The following is a 17,665-nucleotide window of genomic DNA, read 5'->3' as shown; positions in this document are numbered from 1 at the left end:
ATGAACTGTAAAGTTTCAAAAAATATCAGTCTTTATTCCTGGATTGGTGACTGGTCTTGGTTCCATGGATGGAAGCTAGGAGGAATCTCTACTTTCTGAATGCAAAAGGCATCACAAAGTCCGAAGTGTTTCTAAGGGGAAGACAGACACAGGGCTGATCTAACTTCAATTACCAACCTTGGCACACTACTATCTTTTAAGAAATGACATTTGAACTTTGCATTATCTCCATTTTTTGGCTCTAATAATAATATTAATAATACTTTAGCCAAAGTCTTCTCCTTGACCATCCTGCCCTGCACAAAAGATAGCAGTTTGAAGAAGAAAATTCATTAAGAGCTGATAGTGTCCAATTACTAACACCAGGAGACTGAGGTCCAATTAGGTTTCCAAAACTCAACTGTAGAGCATCCTCAGTGACTCCTAGAGGAAAATGCAGATGTGGAGAGATGTGGGGAATGAGGTTTAGAGAAAAGCAATATAGGATGGTTTGTCTTGGCAAAAGTCAATGACAATGAAGAGAATTTTACCATAATTTTTCCTACTAAAAAAAAAGACCATATAGGTCATATAGGAATGTAAAATGGTGCAGCTGCTTTAGAAAACACTGTGGCAGTTCCTCTAACTCTAAATATAGAGTTAGTTACCATATGAAACAGCAATCCTACTCCTAGGTGTAAAGCCAAAAGAATTGAAACAGGGGTTCAAACAAATACTTACACATCAATGTTCATAGGAACATTATTCATAATGACCCAAAAGGGGGAACATCCCAAATGTCCATCAGTTGATGAATGGATAAACAAAATGTGGTATATCCACACAATAGAATATTATTCAGCAATAAAAAGGAATGAAGTCCTGATACACAGTACAATATAGATGAACCTTGAGAAGATTATGCTGAATGAAAGAAGTCAAACACAAAAGACCACAAATTGTATGGTTCCCTTCGTATGAAATGTCCAGAATAGGCAAATCCATAAAGACAGGGAGTAGACTAGTGGTTGCCAGGGGCTGGGAGGAGGGAGAGTGGGGCATTTCTTGGGTACGAGGTTTCTTTTTGGGGTAATGAAAATGTTCTGGAATTAGATGGTGATAATGGCTGCACAAGTTTGTGATAAACTAAACACCACTGAATTGTATACTTTAAAATCATGAATTTATTTATTTATTATTTTGGCCGCACCATGTGGCTTGTGGGGTCTTAGTTTCCCAACCAAGGATCAAACCCAGGTCTTCGGCAGTGAGAGCGCGGAGTTCTAACCACTGGACAGCCAGGAAATTCCCCAAATCATGAATTTTATGGTATGTGAATTATATCTCAACAAAACAAAGTGTTTTTTTTAAAAAAAAAAGAGAAGAAAAAGACCAGAATATATGAACAAGTAAGTTATAGCCAGAGACTATGACATGCCTGACTAGCTTGATTTAAAACAATAGGTTCTAAATGTACAAGTTATGTCTCTTAAATCTTTTTTAAGGAAATTTTTTGACCTACTGTATAGTCAGAGAACTATACTCAATATTTTATAATAACCTATTAGGGAAAAGAATCTGAAAAACAATACATATCTATATATCTATATCTATCTATATGTGAATCACTTTGCTGTACATCTGAAACTACCACAACACTGTAAATCTACTATACTTCAAAAAAATAAAAAAAGAAAAGAAAAAAAGAAAACTTTGAAAGATTCGTATTTACATATGAAAAATATTCCATTTCTATGATTCTATAACACATTTATAAATTAAATTAAAATTCTGAATTTAATTTTAAAAGAACAAGTAATTTGTGAGCATCTAAAATAAGTATAGAAGAAGGGTAATCTATAATCATCATAATGCAGTTCCTCATTTATATAACACTGATTATTTCATAACACCTGGATACTCAATTTTTTTAAATCAGTTCTCAATAGAAAAGTAAATTCAACATTTCTCTCCTCTTCTTAATAAATAAAAGAAAAATGATTTTTTAAATTGTATAGGCAATTCTTATATATTAGAAAATTTGGGAGAAAGCAAACAAAAGTAGAAAATAACAATTGTCCATAGGCACACCCCTCCAAAAATCAAGCACCAGAAACATTTTAGGATTAGATTCTACAAACAGATGTTAAATTGCTCTTACCATTCCAATAGGCAAAATTGGTGCCACCTATAAACATGTACCTACAAGGAAACAAGAGAACAGACAGTACTTCACCATGAGCCCACAGCTACGGAGAACAGCCTCCCCTCCGAAAAATAACACTCACATGTTCACACTGGCCCCTCGGGAAAGAATATCGTGAAGGGAGGAAGCCACCACTTTAGTCTTGACTGTTGAGTGAGGTTGGCCCCAATGGTCTAACCAGCCAGTGTAGAATTCAGAATTGACCTGAAAAGAGAAAGGGATACGGAGCTTAGGATAGATTTAAGACTTTCACATGCTGGGCTTCTCAGTAACTACTGCCCTAGGTTCTCTACCGAGAAACAGGTGGGGAGAGGAGCTGACATTCATTACTTTACCTGGAGCTGGGGGACCAATGAGGACATCCCATACAGCATTGCCTAAACTCAGGTCTCAGGTGCAGACAATACAGGTGTCCCTGAAAAGTTGTACCTGCATCAAAATCTTGTTAACCAATCCCCAGTTTGAATATGGTAGGAAAGTTTGTTGGGCAAAAGAATCAGATGACAAAATGTTTATAAAATAATTAGCTCCAAATTCACCCTTTGTGTGAATCCAGATTTTCAGATCTCAGGTTGACTTAAAGTGAGGTAGACTTGTCCAAATATTCTGCCAAGCAGGCCCCAAGCACTTCATGTTTCTGTTGGGCATGACCCTGCCAAGCCCTTGATCTATAGAAGGAAAGAGAAATCTTGGACGTGTTCTAGGGACTTCTTGTCTCAGGCTCCAGGAAATAGCTCCACCCAGAGTCTGGGAACTTGGGTTCTGCATGGCTCACCAAGCAGAGACCAGGTTCAGAAAAGGCTGCTTTGTACAAAGGTGGGTACACAGGCGGGGCAGCCTGACTTGCTGCGGGGAAGGCACAGGATATTCCCCCTTACACGGGGCCAAGTGACAAGGATAACTGCCACAAATGCAAGGAGAAGGGAAGCACAGAGAGGGCTGCATCATTGATGGGCTGAGCATACCTGCCAGGACCTGGCCACCATCTCCACCTACCAGGCGCCTACACAGCATGTCACAGAGCCCCGCGGCTCCCAGAGTGGTCAGCAACCCTACATCCCCAGGTCACCTGGTTGCTTGTCAGAAATGCAGAATCTCAATCCCCTCCCAGACCCAACAGATCAACGTTTGCATTTTGACAAGAGTCCCACGTGATTTGTAAGCACACTAAAGGTGGAGAAGCTCTGTCACAAAGAGCTTTCAAGAAACACAGACCTGAACACAGATCCTGGCCCTGCCACTCACCAGCTGTACGACCCTGGGCAAGTGACGTGGTCTCTGAGCTTCATTGAAAATGGAGACAATGATACTACCTATGAGAGCTGGCACGAGGACCAAATACGATGAGGTATGCAAGAGCGCAGAGCCTGATGGAGGCGGGATGTTCACTTTGGTCCCCATTCTGCCCCCCTCCAGTGCAGGGCCTCAGTGTCAAGCAGCAGCACTGCTTCTGCTGTTTCCCATGTGTCCAGAAGGGGGTCTCTACACTCCCATCAGCTGCTGACCTCAGACCCAGAGAAACCAAGGATCCATTCCCACCCTCTGCAGCAGTTAATCGCTCTCTCCCAGCAGCGGTAATGAAGTTAGTACAAGCAAACAGTCTCCCCAGGCCTCACACCTGATTCTTACCAAGGGTCCTTTGGGTTCACTCTTCCTCTGGATTAGGAAAGCAGCTGTGATGTTGACATCTGAAAAATGAGAGGGAGAAGGACAGTCAGCCATGGGAATGACAAGAAGTTAAATAAAAAGATTCCTTTGTAGGACTTGCGCCCGAGGCCCCCGCCCTTCCCCACACCCCCAGGGGCTTGCACACCTCCAAGCTAGCTTTAGGTGGGGACTCAGGCCATCCATTTGACGGACCGTGGGGACCACAGAATGATGCTTCCTCTGTGAACAGTGCCCGGGCCTCTCCTGACTGCTTTCCTTTGGGAGGTCACGGCACAGGCTTTGTGCTTCCTCTGTGTCCCCAGCACCTGGACACATGGCTGGTGTCTCTCTCTCTCTCTCTCTCTCTCTCTCTCTCTCTCTCTCTCTCTCTCTTCACTCGGACATCTGGTTGACCTAGCTGCTCCCTACAGGATAGCCCTGCTTTGAACATACTTCCTGGTAAGCTCCACAGTGCCATACACATCATAGTGGCACAAATATCTACCACTTAATTAACAAATCAAAGGGACAAATGTGCTCTAATTACATTTATCCCTGAATCACGGAGTATACTCTGAATTTTAATTTGTACATCAACAGTCATTCCAGACTACTCGCGAACTCAATTTTTTCTTCTGAAATATTCCATTAGGATGCCTGTATCTCATCTTGCTTTCCCACGTCTCTGTTCTCCCCTCCACCTCTAAAGAGAGAAAGCGTTTCTCCCCAGAGAGGTAATGGGCTGCTTTACATCAGTGAACACGCACAGTGCTTCCCAGCCAGAGCAGAGGACGCCCTGACCCCACACTGCACAGTCCAGTTCCCGCAGTGAGTGTCCCAGTGTGAAAGGAACACCAGCCAAGTCTCCAAAAACCCCCTGCTCTTGGATAAGCCTTGGGCTTCTCTGTAAGGCCAGCTTTCAGGAGAGAATGTGCTGATCAAGAAAGAATGGAATCTCATTTATTTTATGGCTGTAAATTTCTCACTATTACGCGTTCGGTAGCTTCCAGATCTTTAAATGCTGCTCTCAGGCGCCTCTCCTGGGATCTAACCCCAGGCACTGCCCCTCTTGCACACAAATGAATAAAGCTACCACAGCCCCACCTGCCCCAGGTACACTGGTCTTGAGTGTCTGTCCTTGAACCCAGTAATGTGCTGTCACCCTATATACAAATAATACTTACAACTAACTCATAATTATCTTCAATTTGTTCCTCCCAACAGAAAAATACTGTGCTTTTTCATCACTGTGTTGGGAAGTGTGCCAAAGCAGGACGAAACCAGCATGCCACTTCCTGTGCAGCGCTTTGTAGATGAGTTATTTCATCGTCAAATGCTCTGAGCAACGTACCATGTTTCTAGAAACACTCAATTCACTCAGAGCCAGTTATTTCCTTGTTGGTAGTGTAGAAGAATCTTTTTAAAAATGCAGCTTCAGTTTTCTGTACATCCTTCTCAAGAGAAGGCAACGCTGGATGTGTGTCTCATCCCTCAGATGGGAGAACAGCGGGATCCTTATGCTACTTGAAGAGCTGGTCTTTTTGGGTGGGGCAGTGACTTTTCATTTTGAAATAATTTCAGACTTACAGAAAAGCTGTGAGAATAGTACAAAGAACTCATCTTCCCTTCACCCAGGTTCCCCAACTGTTAACGTTTTACCACATTTATCAGGTTTTCCCTCTCTATATGAATATGCATATTTTTTTCTGAGCCATTTGAAAGTAATTTTCAGACAGAATGGCCCCTTACCCCTAGATACTTCAGTGTGTATCCCCTAACGGCAAGGGCATTCTTTAAATAAACAGAATACAATGATAAAAAACAGGAAATTAACATGGATAGAATACTATTATCTAATCTAAAGGCTTGATTCAAAGATTTCAATTGTCTCAATAATGTCCTTCATAACAACAACAACCAAAGAAAGAAAAAAAAACACGGAAAAAAAAAAGTCCAGGATCACACAATGCATTTAGCTGCCATGCCTTTTATGAAAGCTGCTCTCAACCTACATGGAGATTTCTTAATGTCATTACAGCCCGAAGCATCCCAGCCCTCCTTTCATGTGTGGAACCTCAGCAGCTTACACAGCACTAATGCATCAGGCAAGACGATTTTTTGTAGCATCTGCCAAACCACCTCCGGCCCATCACAGTTCCCAGCCTTATGAGTTTATGTAGAAAGAAAACGGAAGTGCCAGGTAAGTTCCCCGAACCCCAGGGCTGGCCTCAGAGTTCACGATGGCCACGACCCAGCTCGAGCATCCAGCCACGACTCGGGGGACAGGGGGAGCAGGGAAGAGCAGCACATCCCAGACAGAGCCTGAAAGGTGGAGCTCCTCCACCTGGAACTGCTCCTGGCAGGCAGCCCCTAAGAGAACGGGACTCCAGGCTTCAGCCAGCTCCGCCAGGGCTGGAAATGGAGCTCTTGACCTAAGGGCCAGCTCAGCTGACATAAAATGATCTCTGCAATGGAGGGGTGCATTATCAGGTTTTCTATTTTACCAGTTACCAGACACAGGAAAACTTGGGAAATCTCACTCGATATGCTCTTGCCACTTGAACAACAGCTGCCTAGAACGACCGATGGAGTAAAAAGCCCAAACCTGCCTGCTCAGCTGGGTTTCTGTGACTGTAGACACCAACCTGCTCCAAAGTCCACGGTGGCATAGAGCCCCTGCAGTGCCCCGCACTGCAGGAGACTCTCATGCACCCCGTCCGTGGTGAACAGGAGCACGTCCTCACCCAGGTGGTAGTGGAAACGCTTCTGCAGGAAACGCAGGTAGTTGTAATCACAGGTATAGTAGCTGCCATATTCATTTTCAACCTGCAAATTTAAAAAGAGGAGGGGAAAGAAATCAGGAGACTCCAACGTCCGAAGGCAAGCTTTTGTTTAGAGAAACTACCTGCACATCTCTGAGATGACAAGGCTTAGTAATACCCCCAAATATCTCCTACACTCAAGCCTCAAAACTCATTTTCCAAAAAGCAACTCAGCATAAAAACCTACCTTCTAATACCTCCCAGAAATAAGGAAAACAACCAATATGTTAGTTTTCAGATTGTAGTGATATTGTCCCCTATAATAGGTAACCGATACTTTAAACATTACATAAATAATACCTTTCCATGGCAAAAATATTAAAAAATGAAGAAAAATCATCTGTTAATTCAGTGGGTAGAGGCCAAAGGATGTTGCTAGAGATCCTGCATTGTCAGCCTCCACAACAAAGAATTACTGGGTACAATGACAATAGTGCTGAGGGTAGTAACCCCTGCTCTGAAGTGTCCATTCTCAATGAGGTGGAGAGCATCCCCAAGGAGGTGGGAGCTGATTTTTATAGGATTTTTTAAAAAATCTTATTTTTCATATAAAGTACAGATATATGTACAATTATACAGTGTATCTCAGGTATTAAAATTTCATGGGGGGCAATTAGAAAAATATGTCTAGAGAGGATCTTTAATGGGCAACAATGAAAAAAAGATTAAGTAACATTGCTCTAAAGCAATAAAATGAATGACCTTCATTTATTTCCAATACACCAGATACACCAAAAAATCCAATACACCAAAGAATCTTAGAGGTATAGAGGTTGGTGAAAGAAGCATGACACTGAAAAATACACACGATACAATTTCCCGAATAGAAAATCCAAATCATTCAAAACCAAACTATCAAGTCTTGGTGTGCACATAATTGGTAAATGTGAAAGAAAAGCAAGAAGCTGATGGCTACGAAAGTCAGAAGAGTGAGAAGAAGTCGGGTGTGATTAAGAAGGACACCTGGGAAGCTTCCAGGGTCCTGGCCACGTACCATTTTCCATCTTGGGTGGTCACTCTGTGGCTGTTCTCATCATAATGCTTCATTATTGCACATTAATGTGTGTGTGGTATACTTCACAATTTTACAAAAATTTTAAAATTTCCCATACATAACAAATTCTACCTGCACACAACGCAAAACAAATTTTTGTGATCCTAGGGATACATGGCCTTTGAATATGAGCATAAGAAACTGTGAGCCCCCAGAAAAGAGGTGCCCAGTCTGAGAGTGGTTGGAAGAGATGGTTAAGGAAGCTTCCCCGGAGGGATTGCCCGAGGCAGCTCTAGACAGAAAGGCACTCTCTGGTCAGGGAAGCAGGAGGTAGAGAGTATTCCTGCAAGGAGTATGCTGTTGGCAAAATTGCTAGTAGCTCCATGAAGCCTATGGACAGAGTTGGGGAGTGGGAAGGGAGTAGGGAGTGATGTAGAAGAACTAGACACCACCATCATCATCTGCAAAGCACCTCCTCCCAAATGTTTAATGCACGATGGTTTTCTCAGCGAGAATCCCTCTGACTATACTTTCATGTTATGGGTTCAAGAAGCAAAACAGGGCTTCCCTGGTGGTGCAGTGGTTAAGAATCCGCCCGCCAATGCAGGGGACACGGGTTCAAGCCCTGGTCCCGGAAGATCCCACATGTCGCGGAGCAACTAAGCCCGTGTGCCACAACTACTGAGCCTGTGCTCTAGAACCCACAAGCCACAACTACTGAAACCTGTGCACCTAGAGCCTATGCTCTGCAACGAAGGGTAGCCCCTGCTCGCCGCAACTAGAGAAAGCCCACGTGCAGCAACAAAGACCCAACGCAGCCAAAAATAAAATAAATTAAAGAAAGAAAGAAGCAAAACAAGGACTTCCCTGGAGGTCCAGGGATTAAGACTCTGCGCTTCCAGTGCAGGGGACGTGGGTTCCATCCCTGGTCGGGGAACTAGGATCCCATATGCCACGAGGTGCAGCCAAAAAAATAATAATAATAATAAATTAAATTTAAAAAAAAAAGAAGCAAAACAAGTAGTGGTAGGCCAGTATCAAGGGCTTCACAGGTCATGAAGCCATCCTGCAATAGAAGGTGTTTGCCACTCACACAGAGTAGGAAACTCCCCTTGGATGACTGATCCTGATACTCTGATTGGTGCCTCAGAAGTCCCTTTGGAAATAATGGAAATAAATCTTAAGAAAAGCTTTGCAAATACTGGCAAGGTACTGTCCCCCTCATTTTCTTTTTTCTCCTCTTTAATTAAGAGCTACTTAAATGGCTGTGTCTTCCTTCATCATCTGGCTGACAAGAAGTTCAGAGCTAAATTTAAGGGTCGGCTTTAGCAACTAAGAGGGCCCAGCGCCTCTGCACCTCTCGTTCTTTTCTGGCCAAGCCCCAAGCCAATGTCATTGATTTTCACTTACTCTTTCAAATCTTATTTATCTATTATCATCATTGTATGAAGATAAAATACAGGACTGTATTTTAAACAGGATTGTAATAAATGCATATACCTAATTTGGTTAGGTTTTTAGAGAAAGAGAAAAGCTCAACATTCGCAAGACAGCTTAGTGCTGCGGTCACAGGCACAGACACGAGAGGCCCAAGAGTCCCTGTACAAACCTCAGCTCTGCCTCTTCTTATCCAGGTGGCTCCACCTGTAAAATGTCACTTTGTCTGTAAGAGGTGAGTGTATCTACCTCACTGGGTTGCATGAGGATTCACTGAGCCAATACACGAATAGGGCTTTTGCACAATACCTGGCACCTGGTAAGTGCTCAGAAAGCTGGCAATAAAGCGTACAGTCAAGTTCTCTATCATTGCCAACGAGAGGAAAGAAGAGGTGTGTGTGGAGGCGGGGGAGGTGAGAGGAGAAACACACGGATAAGGGCTTGAGACTCATAGACGAAGTTGCAGTTAGCCTCAGAGGAACGCTCATTTTTCTAGAGTAGGAGTTTGCCAACTTTTTCTATAAAGGGCCAGAGAGTAAATATCTGGAGCTTTTTGGCCATATGTCTCTGTCTCCACTACTGAACTGTGCTATTGTGGTTCACAAGCAGCCCCAGACAATATATAAATGGTCGGGCGTGGTCATGTGCCAGTGGCCTTTATTTACAAAAACAGGCAGAGGGCCAGGTTTGCAGGTTGCAGGTCTTTGTTCTAGAATAATTATCTCACCCTGTAGCTCCTTAATAAAGCACAAAACACTGCAGACGTTTTCAGTTGTTCCTCTTCCAAAACAGCAGGTATAAACAGGGCTAATCCCTCATGAGTACCTCACAAATTGGATGAAGCAAATTTGTGGGTGGAAGGCCCCCACTCCTAATTATCAAGGGGCAAAAGGATTAGGTGGGATTTTAGCAGGTGGAGATGTGACGGGGGGAAGGGAGAGGAGGAAGCTGAGTCCTCCGGCAGGATCCACAGTCAAGTTCAAGTCATCTGAGGTTGCCAGGGATGGACATAGGAGGAAATGCCCCCCAAGACAGTCAACTTTGCTCTCCCCTGCACAGTTCATATTTGTTGACACTGTGGTGCATTTCAATAACCAAAAAGTACAGAAAAGCCGTCAGCAAAAATGGAAAGTGATTTCGGCAGAAGCAGAGACTAAAAAGCAAGGGAAACTGAGGAAAACCTGAGATCAAGAGAAAGGAAGAAGACCCAGCTATGCAGATACATCCAGTTTCAGCCTTGAAATCTTCGTACAGGAAAATGGGCTCCTGTAAGCTTAACTGGTACAGACTCAGGACAGGTGAGGGGCAGTGAGTGCTATCAGTACACCTCTCTGGGAGTAGCAGCCTGGCCTCTCTCCACCACGCAGGACACCCTGGCCAGTCCAGCCCTCTCATATCTGAAGGGCATGGAAATGGCCAGGCTCCCTCCCCACAATGACCGTCCCTGCAAACACTCCACAGTGCTGTTCATAAGAAGGAAATCTGGCCCACGCTCCCCTAGGGAGCACTGCAAGCACCCCCTTGCTGGTCCGGGATGCAGCCAGTTTTACATAACGTATTCTTTGCAATCAGAGCGTCCTTGGTAAATGACCCACAGACATGGTTTTGTTTTACCTAAGTATTTTTACAAACATCAAAAATCATCGCAGGTCAAGTATACCTATTTTTCACTTGGAAAATTCTTGCCACGTGATATACCTCACAATCTACCAGTCATTGCAAAGTGAAAAACACATGGAAGAAGGAAAGTGAGGGCAGGAAGTGGGAGAGAAAACACAGTGGCCCCAGTTCACTGCATCCTCTTTCCACACCCATGGAAACTGACGGCCTAGGCAGTGCAGACACCAAAGTTGGTCAGTCCATGCTGCATCCCTGTGGCCAGAAGGCAACGTCGCACCGGAGAGGAGCCAGGCTGCAACATCTGCCAGCTGCGTGACCTTGGCCAAGTCAGTTAACCTCTTTGAAGATGGTGGTTGGAATAACTGAATAGCATTTGTAGGGCATCCAGCAGAGAGTCTCACACAGCAAGCATTCAAAAATGGTAATGCCTCCCCAAAATGCAATTTAAATCAAAGCACCATCTGTGGCATTGCCTCTTAAAGAAATAGACATATGAAGATAAACAGCAAGGACCTACTGTATAGCACAGGGAACTATATTCAATATCTTGTAATAATTTATAGTGGAAAAGAATCTGGAAAAAAAAATATATATGTATATATGTATATGACTGAATCACTTTGCTGTACACCTGAAACTAACACAACATAGCAAATCAATTATACTTCAATCTTAAAAATTAAAAAGAAAAAAAAAGAAAGAAGTAGACATATGAGGTTCATGTCTGCTTCGTTCCCATATATAATGTGGATGGATGGAAACCTCCCCTGACCCGGCCAGGCTCCTCTCTGCGGTTACCTGCACTGTTATAATCGGCCCTCCATTCTGATAGAGGAGGGGCCTCATCTTGGGCAGAAGGATTCCCAACCACTTGTCCACGGCTGCAAGGTAATCTGGAAGACAACCAGGTTTAACACCATCACACGCCTTTTTCTACAAAGAGACACAACGCAGCCTATTACCCTGGGGCTGGCAGCAGAGATTGAACAGACTGGATTCAACAACCACTTTCTGAAATGGGGGGCGCTACATGCACTAAAAGTCTGCTAAAAGTTGCCCTGCCGGGCTTCCCTGGTGGCGCAGTGGTTGAGAGTCCGCCTGCCGATGCAGGGCACATGGGTTCATGCCCCCGTGCGGGAAGATCCCGCATGCCGCAGAGCGGCTGGGCCCGTGAGCCATGGCTGCTGAGCCTGCGCGTCCGGAGCCTGTGCTCCGTAATGGGAGAGGCCACAACAGTGAGAGGTCCGCGTACCGCAAAAAAAAAAAAAAAAAAAAAAGTTGTCCTGCCGAGAGTTGTCTCCTCAGCGGAGCTCTGAGAGGACAAGGACCAGTATGCCTGGTATCTACCCCTGCCATTAGGACAAAAAGCCTGCAGCACAGGAGGCATCCACCAATGTTTGTTGAATGACTGAGTGATGTGTCCTCTCTGTCACAGTTGAGTTTTTTAAAAATTAAGTTCTAATCAATTACACATTTACATTGTCAAATGGGGATAACAGAGTACATAGGTCATAAAGTTGCTGTAAGGATTAATTGAGATAAAATGTGGAAAAACACTAATATACTAAGAGCGTAAAATGTGAGGGTAGTACACTAAGAAGGAAATGCATATAGAGCATAATATACTAGCCTTTTACACAGCAAATTTAATCAGTGTTAGCTGCTCTTATGACCAGCTTCATCACCAAGAGAAACTGAAGCCTTCAGAAGACAGAAATGCAGCTAAGAACTCTACTCAATTCTCTGTAATGACCTATATGGGAAAAGAATCTAAAAAAGAGTTGAGATATGTATATTTATAGCTGATTCACTTTGCTGTACAGCAGAAAGTAACACAACACTGTAAATCGACTATACTCCAATAAAAATTAAAAAAAAAAAAAAAGAATAGCAGCTAAATGGGACCTGAAGATTGATCAGGGTTTACAGCTAGACAAGAAAAAAACCTATCATTTTACAGATAACTTTGTAAAAGTAGACAAAGGAACTGAAGACACTGCAGCTACTGAGAAATCCAGTGACACCACTGCAGAAACTACACGTGCCATTCTGATTAGCTGGGAGTCATCACCAGCCATGTCGTATTCTAAGAACAGAGGCAGAGAAAGCATTAAAATCAGCCAGTCAACCACAAACAGGGCCCAGTGCCAATTCAAAGAGTTACCAGGGTATCAGCGAGATCTGCTCAAGTTGTTCGAATAGTCCTTCTTTCCTAAAACATTCAGTATCTGGAGGAGGAGGATGAACACTCACACTTTCGCTAAACTTTTGGAAGCATTCACCCAGGAGTACCCCAGCCTTTGAAATACCTGACTCTTTTGATATAAATTATCTAAGCTTTCTTAAATTCTCTTACGACATCTGTAACAGCTTACCTGGATCAGAAGAACGGAGAACAATAGATTCTTTCTCTAGTAGCCAAGCAGGTAATCCTCCCTAGGAGGGGAAAAAAAAAAAAGGAAGAAGAGGCCATAATAAGGTCTTAGGGGAGACAGAAATTACCATTAGCAGAGAGGGGAAAGAAGAAAAGTGTCAGGGAGAAGGGGTATTTGATCTGGGCTTTCTGGGTTTTAACTTTCAGGGCAATTAGAAATTGTAAACATAATAAAAATAAGATCACTCTGCATGAATGCAATGTTTTGAGAATCAAAGCCTTTTCTACAGATTCCTCCACTTAACCTCACAACTACCCTGTGAGGGAGACAGAGGCCACACCATGAACTTCTTTTTACAGATGAGGAAACTGACTTCTGTATGTGACCACCAAGAGGAGGACCCATGCCTTCTGATCCCTCCCTGCTCCTTTCTGCCTGGGCACTGCCCAAGGTAAAAGACAACTGGGTTTTCTCAGTCACAGGCCCGTGTTACCTGGAATTAGAGACTTACCAACGCTGCTTTAATTCACTTGCCCCCAGATCCCTGCCTGTCCGCACACCAGGCAGGCAGGGCAGGTCTAGCCGCACTCACCATGTCCCACTCCGCACAGATGTAAGGTCCAGGCCTCAAGATGACCAGCAGTCCCAGCTCATGTGCCAGCTGAATAAAATGCTCCACGTCATGGTCCCCAGTGAACTCATACTGTCCTGGCTGGGGCTCGTGGAAGTTCCAGGCCACATACCTGCCAAGACACACACAGCCCCTTCCTGGAAATAGCTCAAAAAATCCAGGTGTCCTACGTGAATTTCTGAACCATCTGCAGAACTATAAACCCGCAGGACACACAGACATCTTCCTAAGGCAGACTCACAGAAAAGAAGCCTTCTTTTGAGTTTTCACAGCAGCTACCAAGAGAATCAAACTTGTGGGGAACACTTTTAAGTGTATGACCTTCAAAGAACTCCCATTCCTATTTAATGCTTGACTTAAAAAACAATACAGAGTTCAGGGACACAAATTACTACTATGGAAAAATTACTTATGCCTATGTAAGGGCTTAGGAAAAATGAAAATATTGGTGCTAAAGTAATAAGAGGCATACTTATATTTTGAAAAATATTTTTCAATAAAAATGGGAAAACCTCCAAGCCCTGTGTCCTCCTAACAAAAGATTTTGTCAGGAATAGCCCGAAGGAGGTAAAATAACAAAAATTCTGGGACTTCCCTGGTGGCACAGTGGTTAAGACTCCGCCTGCCAATGCAGCGGACACGGGTTCAAGCCCTGGTCCGGGAAAATCCCACATGCTGCGGAGCAACTAAGCCCGTGCGCCACAACTACTGAGCCTGCGCTCTAGAGCTTGCGTGCCACAATTACTGAGCCCGCGTGCCACAACCACTGAAGCCTGTGTGCCTAGAGCCCATGCTCTGCAATAAGAGAAGCCACCGCAATGAGAAGGAGCCCGCACACCACAATGAAGAGTAGCCTCCGCTCGCCACAACTAGAGAAAGCCTGCATGCACCAATGAAGACCCAATGCAGCCAAAAATAAATAAATAAATAAATAAATAAATTTATAAAAAATAAAATAAAATTCCAACCAGCTCCTTGGGCTGCCTGCAGCATGGGACACAAACTTATTTATTTATTTATTTTTTAAAGTTTATTTTTTTAAATTAAATTTTTGGCTGCGTTGGGTCTTCATTGCTGCGTGCGGGCTTTCTCTAGTTGCAGCGAGCGGTGGCTACTCTTCGTTGTGGCGCGCGGGCTTCTGCTTGCGGTGGCTCCTCTTGTTGTGGAGCACGGGCTCTAAGCATGCAGGCTTCACTAGTTGTGGCTCGTGGGCTCTGGAGCGCAGGCTCAGTAGTTGTGGCGCATGGGCTTAGTTGCTCCGTGGCATGTGGGATCTTCCCGGACCAGGGCTCGAACCTATATCCCCTGCATTGGCAGGTGGATTCTTAACCACTGCGCCACCAGAGGAGCCCTGGGACACAACTTTAAATATGAAGCCATCCACTGCCATCACAAAGGTGTCTTTGATGACCGCTGGCTTGTGTTTTTTTTCCACAATCCCATGGTTTCAGGGTTCCTTGGAACAGTCTTGGTGCCCCAGAACTTAGTGTTGAAGCTACAGACATGTCCCAGTGGCCCTAGAACCAGAATAACAAGGGGGATTCTTCCTAACTATCTGTCCCAGGAATCTGCCGCTGGGTTTTCTCACCCTTTATCTTTGAAGAGTTATCAGCAATCCACATCAGCAATGCAAAAACCAAAGTGGCCAGCCACCTCAACTTCCTTCTCAATTAGTCACTTTACAACAGCAGAAGAGATAAGGAGAGCTAGTTTTGGGGATAAAATTCTGTAACCTTGGGCCATGGAATCACCCCAGCAGAACCACAAAGACAAACTAGGTTTCAGGAATCTACCCAACAAGGCATATCCCTCTAGGAGCTGAGAGGAGCTATGGTTGCCTACCAACACCCTTATCTTCAAATCTCAGCGGGACCTCTGTCCAAAAACATGTGCCTGGGCAAATTTCAGTTTCGCCAGCTGCAAACAAGAAGGGTGACCTTGGAGAAATGGCATCATCCATGTAATGTGCCCTGCACACAGTAAACGCTCAGCCATTGTTACTTCCCTTTGCCCTTTCAAGCTGATATTCATTTTATGATTTCTGGTGACAAAGTTCAAGGTGGGAAGAAGTAGTTAATTGTCTAAAGAAGGGACACTCAAGCCCATGACTAGACGCTCCCGGGACCCCAGACCATGCTATTCCCCGTTCTGAGCAATGAAACAGCTGCGCCGAGAGATGCAGCTGGACCCTCCCTCCAGGGGTGGGTGTCCAGGCCCAGGTGAGAGCCCAGTGCCCTCCTACTTACGTCTGGATGGCATTCAGCCCAGCCATCTTCATCTTCAGCAGCCGGTCCTTCCAGTAGAAACGGGGCACGCGGAAATAGTGAATGCTTCCCGAGATGTAGCGGAAGGGCTGGCCATCCTTGAGGAAGCAGTTGTGGCTGTAATCGATCTCGAAAGTCCTCTGGGAGGCGTTCTACAGAGCAAGGACGGAACCACATGAGAACTTCCACCCTCCGCATCTCAGAAGCAGACGCTTCAACAGTGGCAACTGACTCCCTTCCCTCTTAGTTTGTGTACGTTCTTGATTCTGGGCTATAAAGCAAACCACTAATAAGTCAGGGCACGGAGGAGCCACGTGCAGGATTCCAGAGGCCGGCACCAATGTGACGATCAGTGGGTGAGCTGCAGAAGTTACATGCCCAAAGAGAAAACCCTGCTGCAGGGGACTCTTCGCAAGGTGTGGCGAAGCTCAGTGTGCTGGAGCTGGAACACACACATACACACCCTGGCCCCCATGGCTGTGACCTCCCGGAGCTCTGGGTGTCCTTCATCAGGAATGTCTTTGTGCTGAAAGCAACAGATCAGAAGTCCGAAGCCCTGAAGCCTTATCCTAGGTGCTGCGCTGAGTCCCACAATGACTGAGCATCCCTCTCTAACCCTGCATCTCTTCATCCATAAATATGCAGGATGCCAGACTAAATGAACTCTAAGGCAGTATGTGCGACCCAATTTGTAGGTCGTGAACTCAATTTGGTGATGATTGGCACTTTTTATAATGAAAGAGAATAGAAATATCAGTGTATTGCACATAGTAAAGACAAGTGTTTTTTTTTAAATTTATTTGATTGAAGTATAGTTGATTTACAATGTTGTCTTAATTTCTGCTGTACAGTAAAGTGATTCAGTTATACACATATATACATTCTTTTTCATATTCTTTTCCATTATGGTTTATCACAGGATATTGAATATAGTTCCCTGTGCTATACAGTAGGACCTTTCTGTTTATCCATTCTATATATACTAGTTTGCATCTGCTAATCCCAAACTCCCACTCCATCCCTCTCCCAACCCCCCTCCCCCTTGGCAACCACAGGTCTGTTCTCTATGAAAACGAGTGTCATTTTATGAAATTTTGTTATATATACATATATAGAGTTGCATATGGTTGTATGTCTCTGTGGGGTTGAGATGTAAGATGTATTTCTAGAAGTCAAATCAAAGTTTGAGAAACACAGTTTGGGGATCACTTCAGGAGCTGAAATGCTAAGATTTGAAAGGGAAGACCTCTGGGACTTCCCTGGTGGTCCAGTGGTTAAGACTCTGTGCTTCCAGTGCAGGGGCTTGGGTTGGATCCCTGGTCAGGGAACTAAAATCCCACATGCCATGCAGCGTGGCCAAAAAAAATTTTTTAATTAAAAAAAAAAAAAGAAAAGAAAGGGGAGACCTCAAAGGGGAGGCCGACTGTGAGGCAGAATAGAACACTGCCCTCTGGTGGATATAAAAAGGTAGAAATAGACCTCAGGTTCCAACAGGACAAGGGCTACAAGAGACCATTTAATTAGTATCCTCCATTGTTGGTAAGATTCCTTGTGCATCTTTAGGCTTTTTTTTTTTTTTTTAATCTCTTTTTCATAGCAGCATCACAGTCCATGAGAGCTTTGGGGGTTGCCCTTGAAGCCATATCTAGAAACATCAATGAGAGCAAGGGTCCTAGATCACCTTTGGCCT

At 44.3% G+C, this 17,665-nt stretch overlaps 1 protein-coding gene across 3 annotated transcripts in view; it reads right to left on the bottom strand.

Moving 5' to 3' along the window:
* GLB1 (galactosidase beta 1) overlaps positions 1 to 17,665 on the bottom strand; it is a gene marked incomplete at its 5' end in the record, with an annotated part of 101,119 nt that overhangs the window by 61,342 nt on the left and 22,112 nt on the right. For 2 of the 3 annotated variants that reach the window (XM_079712048.1, XM_079712049.1), the window contains 8 exons: positions 2,141 to 2,181; positions 2,268 to 2,389; positions 3,815 to 3,873; positions 6,478 to 6,658; positions 11,504 to 11,598; positions 13,081 to 13,141; positions 13,673 to 13,823; positions 15,958 to 16,127. In XM_079712048.1, coding sequence (XP_079568174.1) covers positions 2,141 to 2,181; positions 2,268 to 2,389; positions 3,815 to 3,873; positions 6,478 to 6,658; positions 11,504 to 11,598; positions 13,081 to 13,141; positions 13,673 to 13,823; positions 15,958 to 16,127 — 880 coding nt within the window. The remainder of the gene's footprint in view (positions 1 to 2,140; positions 2,182 to 2,267; positions 2,390 to 3,814; positions 3,874 to 6,477; positions 6,659 to 11,503; positions 11,599 to 13,080; positions 13,142 to 13,672; positions 13,824 to 15,957; positions 16,128 to 17,665) is intronic. The other variant, XM_079712050.1, reaches the window with a different exon arrangement.

This window comes from Hyperoodon ampullatus (genome assembly GCF_949752795.1).
Source record: "Hyperoodon ampullatus genome assembly, chromosome: 10".
NCBI lineage: Eukaryota > Metazoa > Chordata > Mammalia > Artiodactyla > Ziphiidae > Hyperoodon > Hyperoodon ampullatus.
The sequence above is the reverse complement of the archived record's forward strand: the minus strand, read 5'-3'. Positions and strand labels throughout refer to the sequence as shown.